Source organism: Alosa pseudoharengus, unplaced genomic scaffold, assembly GCF_046254945.1.
Source record: "Alosa pseudoharengus isolate Yale_2024_CS ecotype anadromous, Long Island Sound unplaced genomic scaffold, YU_APseudo_1.1 YU_APseudo_1.1_scf_21, whole genome shotgun sequence".
Lineage (NCBI taxonomy): Eukaryota > Metazoa > Chordata > Actinopteri > Clupeiformes > Clupeidae > Alosa > Alosa pseudoharengus.
The window spans coordinates 10465396-10476159 of NW_027468674.1; the positions used below are offsets into that span (position 1 = coordinate 10465396).

General features: G+C 43.5%; 1 protein-coding gene across 1 annotated transcript in view; it reads left to right on the plus strand.

Moving 5' to 3' along the window:
* Window positions 1-813: 813 nt before the first annotated feature.
* ank3b (ankyrin 3b) overlaps window positions 814-10764 on the plus strand; it is a 228984-nt gene continuing 219033 nt past the window's right edge. Inside the window, exon 1 of the mRNA XM_076297830.1 lies at window positions 814-1093. Within this exon, the coding sequence (XP_076153945.1) occupies window positions 1058-1093 (36 nt within the window). The 5' untranslated portion in view covers window positions 814-1057. The remainder of the gene's footprint in view (window positions 1094-10764) is intronic.

Genomic DNA, 10764 nt, shown 5'->3' on the forward strand with positions numbered 1-10764 from the left:
AATGAAGTAAGTGCGGACTGTGCTCACAGTTACAACATTGTAATAATCATACTACAATCACACGAATTAACATTTAAATATTAATTTAGCAGCAGGCCCTATTTGATTATTTATTTGCACTCTCGACTAACGTGTTGATGGCATTGATACTGTGTCTCCATATTAGTTTATAGCTGCAACAGTGTCTTCTTCCATATCTTATTCCTGCTCTATATACTGCTCCCTATTCCATTTTTCTGAGTAGGTGTAGTTTAGCCTAGTGTATTAATTAGGAAATGTCATAGGCTATAGGAGCAGATTGAATAGAGACTTGATGTAAAGTAGCCTAGCCTTCATTCAACTGCTTTTGTCTAGTCTAGACAAAAAGAGAGGATACTGCGTCCTCTGGTGTTCACTGCCAGAAGCGTTGCAGGTAAATCCAGAATGAGCAGTTAGCCTTCAGAAATTACTTTCATAATTGTATTGCCTACTTTGTCACAACGCATACAAAGTGACTGCTGTGTAGAAAAGATAGACGACTCACATGCCCCCCCCCCAAAAAAAACAAACAAACAAACAAACAAACAAAAAACTAAAAAATATCTCTTTAAACATTTTGCCAACAGAACGTAAATGAGAAAAACAAACTAAATGGAAGTGAACAGTTAAGAGACTGACGAGCAAACGCTATAACAGGCCTTTCTACAAGTTTGGTGAGAGCCACAGGTGTTTGCCAAACGCAAACTTTCCCTGTCCGCTACTCTGCTGTTTCATTTGAGCTCTACAAGTGAGCCCGCTGCACCCTGCCCTCACGCAGGGCTGTGGCAAACTTCGGCAGCTTCGTCTAGGCTACTATATGCAGTGGACTTTACCTGTGGCTGGTTTCAGACGGACGCATTGTGTTGTGGACCGTCTTATTCGTCTCCGGGCAGTTTAATGTAAAGGTGGGGGTTTTGTGCTAGCCCTTAACACCTCAGCAACACCAATCCATATCGTTATATCAATATTTATGGAATATACAGAAGGTTCGTCGCCGACGGAAGAGTTTTGATTAGTTGCGCGCGGGATCTGCTTCAATATGGCCTCCGTTGCAGGTGATCCGGAATCTGAACAGGTACGAGGACCCTTTTCCCCCCATTGCGGTTTGATTAAACGTGTTCTTGTGAGCGAGTGCGCAAAACGAGTGTGAGCGAGTGTGCAAAACTTTGAACAATGTCGTTCCCGTTGACATTGTGAGGTTTGGTATTTTGCATTTGGTTCCACAGCTGGCAAACCCCTATAGCACGTTACAGTAGCGTAACTCAATGAATGGGACGTTTTGGAGGCAATACTTTTCTTGAACAACCAAGTGCACGCCGCAATGTATGAACAAATTGTTTTGATTTGCACTTTTCCACATTTGAAAGGCCAGTATGCCAAAAATGGAAATAATCCAGACATATGTCAACAAGACGAACAGTCAGCATAATAGTTTTCTTTATTCATGCGCAGGGGAAACAAATTGCAGTCTGAACTGAGTGTAGTGAGTAGCCTAACTTTTCTACAAGGTCAAAATTGCCCTGACACATCTGCAGTCACTTCCTCGAGTGTCCGCACTGTCTCAAGCGGACGGAGGTTTCTTACTGGATCTCATCCGAGTAGGGTAGCCTACTGCAGCAATAAAAACGAACTAAACCATCTTAATACAGGGGATTATGCTGAGCACTAATTGAGTTGCCTCACAGCTCACAAAATAGAAAGTGAATTCAATATCAGATACATTGATTTTGTCCAAATAATTAATAGGCTACATTTAGTATTGCATGACCTTCTCTAAACCGTTTTTGTCAATGTGTATTGTGTACACAGTAACCTTGCACAGAGGAAACATTTACACAACTTGTAGATGTTATGTTGAATAGCCATAGGCACTAAACGAAGATTCTTGTGTTTGGTTAAGCTTAAGCCTGCTGTATGGCAGCGGACTTCAGGAATTCGTCATCATGATTTATTTGGATTGTGGAGTGACAAAACCCGTTTATAGCTGCTATTTAGACGTCTAAGGAGACAGTTGTGCGGGGTTTGGCCCTCTTGAGTTTAGGGCTTTGGTGTTTGAAAGTTTTTTAGACAATGGCTGTACATTGATGTGAGTGACCTGAGGTGTCTCAGCAGCAACCTTGCTGTAGTGGATAGACTTAAAAGGACATGCAGTGCATCTGGGACGTGTCTGCTTGACCTTGTGTTATTCTAGGAAATACCGTCTTGTGTTTCCACAAAGCCCCAAAAAGGACTTGGTACGTCAGTGCAGTGTAGCGTCCCTCCTGCAACATGCGTTTGAACAACCTCCACCAGCTGCATCTCAGCCGCCGATAGCTTTATTCGTGGCCTTTTTTGCCATCATCCAGAGGTCATTCATTCACAGATTCAGAAGTCAGAATGTTGACGTAAGTCTTTGGTCTGAAGTCACGCTGTCATGAAAGAACCACTCTCTCTGCCTATGAGTGAGGGACACACGCTCCTGCTTTGGTCCCTGATACAAATATCTGTCCAGCTAGGGTGATGAGTGCTGGCCCATGTGGAGGTGTCTGCTCCTCCCTGTGCCAGTGCAGGCTGCTTGTCTCAGAGCTTTAGTGCTCAAGGATAAGTTATTCATACTCATCCGACACCAAGTTTAGGTCCAAGCAACCCAAAAAAGGAATGGCAGCGTTTCCCATATATTGACTTATTTGTGGCGGCCCACCACAATATCAACATTGACCACCACACAATGATTTTTACAGGTTCTACTAAATTGTGCTTAAATCTGGTTAGCATCATAACCACGCTGCACTAATGTGTTAAAAACAAACTGTTACATTCAAGTTAATTCTGCAAACCTACCACCACAAATAGAATTCAATTCTGTGGGAAACACTGAATGGTAACACTTTACTTGACGGTATCGACATAAGAGTGACATGACACTGCCATGAACACATGGCACTGTCATGACACATGAATCCTAACCCTAATCCTAACCTCTAACCCTAACCCTATAACCCTAACCTTAAACCTATTCCTAATCCCAACCCTAACTTGTTATGACAAAAACCGAAGGTCACTTAATAACAGAAACGTTTATGACTTGTTTATGACACGTTCATGACAGTGTCATGTCACTCTTATATCAATACTGTCAAGTACTGTAAAGTGTAACCAAAGGAATTTATTTGAAGTGACAAATACTCAAATGGATTGAGTGAAGTGGATTGTTATCCGGGTTTTCCAGTGGCTAGTAAGGAATGAATGGGGACTTCTGTGTGATTGCATTGCACTCAGAGATGGGGAGTCACTGAGCTGGGAAGGGCAGAGAAGTGTAGAAGGCCTTGTGCTGTTTCTCTGTCTCCGCCCGTCAGTCACTCAGTCAGACTCAGCAGGGCATATACGCAGGTTACCTCACGGGCAATGCCAGCTGCCCACTGGTCCCAGGACGTCAGCTGTGCCCCCACAGTCGAGTGTTCTCGCCGCCCGATAATGCCTGCGTTTGTTTGTGTGTGAATCGCGTTTGGCTCGCCACGCAGATGCCAGCTTGTGATTGGTCCCGGCAAAATTGTAACGGATGCAGCAGAAAAAGATGCACAGGTTTCCAGCCTGAACTGCGGGGCGAAAAAGAAATCGCCGGCAGATCAGGCTGGGTTCACCCAGCCTAGGATGTTTTAACAGATGAAGAGAAATTCAGAGAAGCTTACTGTATCAGGAACAGATAGATTTTTTCCACAAACCTTCTTTGCAGGTTACTTATAGTTGTAGTTGTGAAATGCATCTCTCATCTCATTGTTGTTGGGGGATATATGAATGAGAGTATTCTTTGTAATACTGTGCATTGCAATGGTTTACAAATGTCTTGTACAATTTTCTACAATTGCAGTGTGTGGTTTTAGTAGCTACAGTAGTTTTTCCGCCAAAAAAAAAAAATCATTATATGTATCTACTTATGTTCCCAGTAGTCACGCCTTGTATTACTGACTTTTTTCTCTGGAACACAAAATCAGTTATCAGCATAGTGTGCCCTTTGCAAGAGTAAAGTTCATTATGTCCATTAAGGAAATGAAGCCTTTCGGGCCAAAGACACTCTACTGATTAACTGATAAGCAAACAATGTGGAGTAGATTGGCCAGAAGTGTGTTATTTGGTTTGACCAGTCCTTCCATATGCAATGTCCATATGCAATCCATATGCAGGTCAGAAACCAGGATATGCTATGTGGAATGACTGGTCTTTCTGGTCTCCCTGGTCTTTAGATGTATAGACGTCAGGCTTGTGCAAAATTCTAGAATGGAATTGAAACTGGCTCTTAAATTCCAATTCAATTCTTGAATTTCACTTGCATTTCAATTGAGGTAGCAAACAGGAAGCAGAATTGCTATTCGAATTGTGCACAACCCTGACATTGGACGTGTAGATGTCATTGATGGGGACAGTGAGGGCTCTTGGATTGCATGAAGTACATGAGATATCTAAACGCACCTGCAGCAGCACTGTGCACACTCACCTGAGAGAACAAGGCAACCTTTGTACCGCCGTTTCGCAAATTCCCAGGAGTTGAAAGCGAAAGTGAGCGGTTTGCCGTTTCGTGAAAGCTTCAGTCAAGGTTGTGTGGCCGAGTAACAATACAATTGGACTGCGGCCCAGGCCATATCAGTCTTAAATGTTACACTAACGGTTGGAATGAGGGCAGAGGACTTACTGATGACTGTAGAAAAGAAACACACACCATATCTACACTGAATGGCTGCTGTATCTCTGAAGCTAGAAATACAGTATTTGAAAGCATCTGCACACTAAAGTAGCTTCCTATGGTGGCATGCAAATGCTATGGTTGACTAATAAATATAAATTGTGAGTGCATTCTTTCTACAATGTCAAGAGGACTTGATACTGAATTACATCAGCAATTTGTCTCAGAATAGCGATTAAAAAACATCCCTAACCCAATTTGTCTTGCTCACTATTAGACCCATTGTATGCAGACTTATTTAACCCCCCACCCCCCTCCAAAAAAAAAAAAAAAACCTACCCACTTTCTCACCGCACACTTCATTCTCTCTCTGGAGACCTTCGGATGCAGGAAGTAATCAGTGTAATTACTAAGTAATTATTTTCCATAGAAATGTACAAGACGACTGTGAAGCAGACACCATTTAGCCATCTGCTCCAGAAGAGTCATCCTCTCCTGGGCAGAACACAGCAGTGCCTCGAAGCTCTCGAACTGAAAATAAGAACTCATTTAGAACGTCTGCCGACTACCGAGGCACTACTCTGCACATAGTGAGAGCAATTAGAGAGATAAACGAAGGAGTTAATTAAACTACCATTATTTCTAGCTCTGTTAGAGGCGTTGTTAATAATTGATTTGACATCCCCATTATGCACGGATGTCCTGTGATGGGAGATTACTTTTTCACTGCTGCGGGATGTTTTCCAGTAGACTTCTTTGCTTTGAGCGCCACACTAATATTTGAGCTGAGTCTAACAATCGGTAAAACGAAAGGGCAACGATTACCCAATTGTTTGCAGGTGACTTACTGAGATAAATGCAAATATTTAACATTCTGTCAGCAACCGGACAATATATTGTATTGCATAGCACTGTAATTATTGATTGATTGATGACTCTGCCTCCACTTCTTCTGTACCTAATCACTGGTGGGTTATGCACAATACATCCAACCATGGATGTGATTGCATGTTTTAGGTACTTCCTTGTCTATATCTAATTGTACAGTGTCCTTGTGTACCTTGAAAGGCGCTTTTCTAAATACAATTTATTATTATTATTATTATTATTATTATTATTATTATTATTACATGACAAGGCAAGAAAGGCGTATACTTTTACTTTTACTTGGTGTTCAGGCTGATAACACAAGCTACAGCAGGCGTTCCCAAGTGGAGGTCTCAGTCTACAGTAAGTGTGTCTGTGCGGAGACTCCATGAGTGACCCGCATGTGATGTAAGAAGGAGCACATCGCTCTGGTCATCCCTATGAATCAACAGCGTGGCCTTTGGAAAAATACCAACAGTCGAACATCACTGAGCCAGTGGTTCAGTTTCACAAGCATTACTGGTGCTTACTGAGTAGGCTAGAACAGTCTGACGTTTAGCCTTGTTAGGTTTTAAAGGGGTCATAGAATGCAAAACCGAGTTTACTTTGTCATAGATGAATAGCGATAGTTCAGTGGGTGAAATGGACATACAGAGAACTTAAAAACCCCACCGACACCTCCTTCCTATGTAAATCTCACAATTCGAAACTCCCGCCATAAAACGGGCGAATCCCAACGAAGCTGCGAGTTTACGCAAACTCGCAGGTGGTACCTTATTTGGCTCTGGCCTGTACATTTGTCACGCCTCAAAATTTACATACAGACCAGCCCACTGGTGCTCTGAGCCCAGGAACGTGAATGGAGAGCGAAGATGAGACAAACACTAGTTTAGCTGCCTGCTCGTTTACTTCCACACTACACTGCACCACACTACACTGGTCTGATGTAGCCTGGCTAACGTCAGACATCATCTCATTGAGATGGGGTCTGGGAACTAGACATTTATTTTCTCGTATTTGAAACGTGGTTTACGAATGCCCAGAGCCGTTTATTGGGCGCTACGAATGTCTATCAAATGTACGTAATGGCTTCGGTGTGTCGTCATCGTCTTGCTGCCCTCCCTCCGTTCTGTGATTGGTTCCTTTGTTGAGGTGAAAACGAAGTCCATAGAATCCAGGCTGCCTAGCAGCGTGAATAAAATCGCGCGCGTAAGGCAGCATGGGAAAACCCAGGCTAGGTCTGATTGGCATTGCTTTGTGCTTTGTGCTTTATGAGTAAAGTAGAAATGTAGCATTTCTCTAAATGAGGTTTAACCATGTTGAAACCCACGCCTGCATACCGTCACAGGTCAGACACACACAGGTGTAGTGAACGTTGCCTTTGGCGACCACCTCAACAGTTGAACTTTGAACCCAAGAGACAAGTGCCATACCTTTGAACAACAACAACCAGAAAAGATCAGCTTCTAGAACCACAGCAAAGTCCTTTTAGGCAAGTCCCTCCACTCGGCGGCCATATTGCAGCAGCGCTTTTTGGGCACTCATTGGGCATCCTCTTCGGCAGAAATGTGCGTGAGCAAGGCTTCATGACACCAATCTTGCTCCAGCGGCGAGTTCACATGATTGGCACGATGTCTTCACAACACACCATATGATTGGCTCAATGTATTCACATCACACCACATGATTGGCTCAATGTATTCACATATGTCGACGTTTTGCCGAGGAAGGGGTGTGATATGTGTAGACAACGGCCATATTGGCGTTACAAACTAGCCCCATGCATTTCTATGGAGGATTTTTTGAGTTCTGTGTCTCCTCATTAGAAAGTCTCTGACCATAGCTGTTGCTCTACAGGCCCTGAGTCTGATAATAGGTCTGCTGTAAATAACTGCCCTCATCTCTGCCTGCCTTGCATTGACTCCCCAGATGCCCCCCCCCCCCCCCCCCCCTTATTCCATTATGATGACAGCAGAACGGAGATGGCTGATTGGCCACTGCAGTTGCGAGTGGTGTTGTCACATGACTCCCCCGAGTGCCTTCTCCTCATCTTTGCTGTTATTTCATAAACAAGTGTCATGCAGCATCCTGGGATTTATTGTTTGAAAGCCTGAACTCTTGAGTGCGATATGTATTCTGCACGAGTTCTGTTGTTCATAATGTTTTATTTTGATTGCACATGGATAGAGTTGGAGGTAGGGCTGCGCAATCAATCGATTTTTATGAATTAGTGCAATTAGCTAATCCAAATTACTGTAATTGTGCTTTCTGATTTGTTTTTGTGCCTGAAGCTAAACCATGTGGGGGATACACCCTGTCAGACCACATGCTTTCTGGCAAGGCCGTCGATATCAAGAGCATTGGCATCACTGTCGCAGGATTATTTCAGAAATGCTTGCTATGCCCGAGACCTCCCAAGGCCTTTAAATGGCCGCAGGAAAAATAAGAGTAAGGGAAAGAGTCACGGGGGCGTTCCAGTGCGGCGTTTGCAGCTCTGTAGCGCTTGCCCCGCAACTCTTCCAGGCGCTGAACCATCCTTTTCTCAGCACTCTGAGTCGCCACCTTCCCCCGGAGCCAGAACGAGCCGCCATAAATCGTTTCGAAAGCTAAAGAGTTGGCATGGTGGGCAGGGCCTCTTGGTGTGTGTGTGTGTGTGTGTGTGTGGGGGGGGTGATGGGGGGGGGGGGGGGTCTGGTCTTTCTCAGATGCTTGCCCTGCCTTGTCCTCTGCTGGCTTTGTCCTTTTTGGAATAAGGCGCCTCCAGTGTTTTAAGCGCTGTGAGATTTCCAAGACAGAGCGTTTTTTCGTTTTTGTTTTTTTCGTTCGTAACCCGAAAAAATCGGGCTACGCCAGTGAAATCTGTTCCATTCTGTTCCAGAGGCGGTGGGGAGGGAGGGTGTGTGTGTGTGTGTGTGTGTGTGTGTGTGTGTGTGGTAGCTGGTATGCGGTTGTGTTTGGTTGTGAGATGTTTATCACTAAGGAGAGAGCGGCCAAGCTGTCCAGCACGCAGCACTGCCTTTATTATTAGTTGACCCTGTCGCATTTGGACATATTATGAAAAATAAAAACGAAGAGGGCGTGTGTGTAAAATAAGAATCTAGAGATTGGGAAACCTGTCACGCACCCAGGCTGTTCTTTGCAGAATGTGAGAGTGTGATCATTTATTTACGCCATTTGCAGAAGCGGGTGTCATACGATTTATTTTAATTCAGGTGCAAAAAAAACAAAAAAAACAGCATGTTCCTTTTGATGTCTTACTAAACGACCTTTAAACTGTGAAGTTATGGTAGTTGAATGCGTTCACACCCCTCATGTGCAGAACTGTTAATAGGGCGTGAGGAATTTTCATGGGTACCTCAAGGCCTGGTCTTATTTTTTTTCTTCCTTGCTATAAACCTGGTTTTGAGTTCTGACAAGCTCTGTCACGCAATGGCCATGTAAAGTCTGAGTCTTTATTATCGACTGGGCTGCTCAGAGTTATAGATCCTGCCCGCGTCGCCATCTTGAGGTCACTTCTCCTTCGCACCTCCCTCTCCCCAATCTGCACACTTTAATTTGTTTGCAAATGCTTTTAAGCCCCTTTTAATGATTTGCATCCGTGAAGCCGTGAAGGCAAGGTCAGGGTCACCCCTTTTCTAGTCGCGCTCGTAAATCTCGTTTAAGGCCCCGTCATAAAGGTTAAAAGCCAGCTAAAGAATCTACTGCGAAACCAGGATTCAATAGTTATTGCGTCGCTGCCACCACCGCCTCCCCCCGTTGCTGTTACTCTTAAAACACAGTTATCGCTTTGTAATCGAAGATAACCTCAGCTGCCTGCACAAGTGAACGATAAAAGTGCATTCTCAACTGATTTAAAGTTAAACCCTAGCTTATATGCACACTTACAAGTAACATGTCCTTTAAGCTACTGAAGGCTCTGGGCTGTTAAGAAAGGTATGGGCAGTGAGTCAGCCCAGCCATGACGCAGCTGGCGTTGGGGGGGGGGGGGGTGGCAGTATCGTGCCCACCTGGCAGAATCCATGATATTTGCCTGGCACAGCTCCTCCGTTTCACATGATGGGCAGCATGCACGATAGGTATGAGTTGAGCTATTTGAGACCAGCAACAGTTTCCTGACTTTATGTTTGTGTTCATGTTTACTGTTCTTAAATATTTTTGTCCAAACTGATAAGAATAAACATTACCATTAGAAATGTGCCATTTAAATAAGTCATAATAGCCCCCCTTCAAACAAAAATATAATTAAAACAATGAAAAAATACTAAGAATAGACATGGAGTAAAATGTATATTGTATTTAGGTCAGTTTTGATTATGCTCAGGTTTGTCTCATTGTTATGGGTAGCACAAGTTGTGTCCATAAAGATCTGGCTTTTGATCGCTGTGCAAACCAAGTGTTGAACTGTTTTAGCCCCTTGAGGATATTTGCTATTTAATCAGTCAATATGTGCACTTCACTTATGTAAATAACTGTGTCTGTGATTACAATCTCTACAGAGGAATAACACAAGTACATTCAACCACACTGAAGTTGGTCTTGACTATTGTGTTATTGTCCCAGAACAGAGGTAATAAAATAAAATAATCCCTAATGGTCAGTTCAGTTCAAAAGTGGTGTGAATCACGATTGCATATGTGTGTAATTAGTGTTTGTGTGTGTGTTTGTGTGTGTGTGTGTGTGTGTGTGTGTGTGTGTGTGTGACTAGTGCATGCACATGTCCAAGTAAGTTCCGATCTCAGTGTGTTAAGACACTGCCATAAATAAATGAGAGATTATTCTCAAACCAGTATTTGGCATTTGTGGAGCCCAGACCAATTAGACACCTTAAAAAGAGACCTGACAAGCTACACAAGCAACAGGTGGATAAGGAAGGTCAGAGTTAAAACTATCCTAGTTAGATAGATAGATAGATATAGATAGATAGATAGATAGACAAATATATACAGTATTTTATTGGTCCTTTCGCAAATTCATCTTACACCATACAGCTCGTGAGATAAACAGACATCAGACAACAACCTAAATCCTAAATCCTAAAGCCAACAGGCTAGACACTGAGGAAATGGCCGTCCCTTATCATGTGTTCTCCTTCAATGGGACTTCTATTCCTCACAGTGGACGACAAGAGACAGTCCAGCAGCAGCACCAGTGTTTGTCCAGTAATTAGTTGCCACGGGCAACATAGTGTAAACATTGCCTATTATGTACCTCTCAGGCAAACA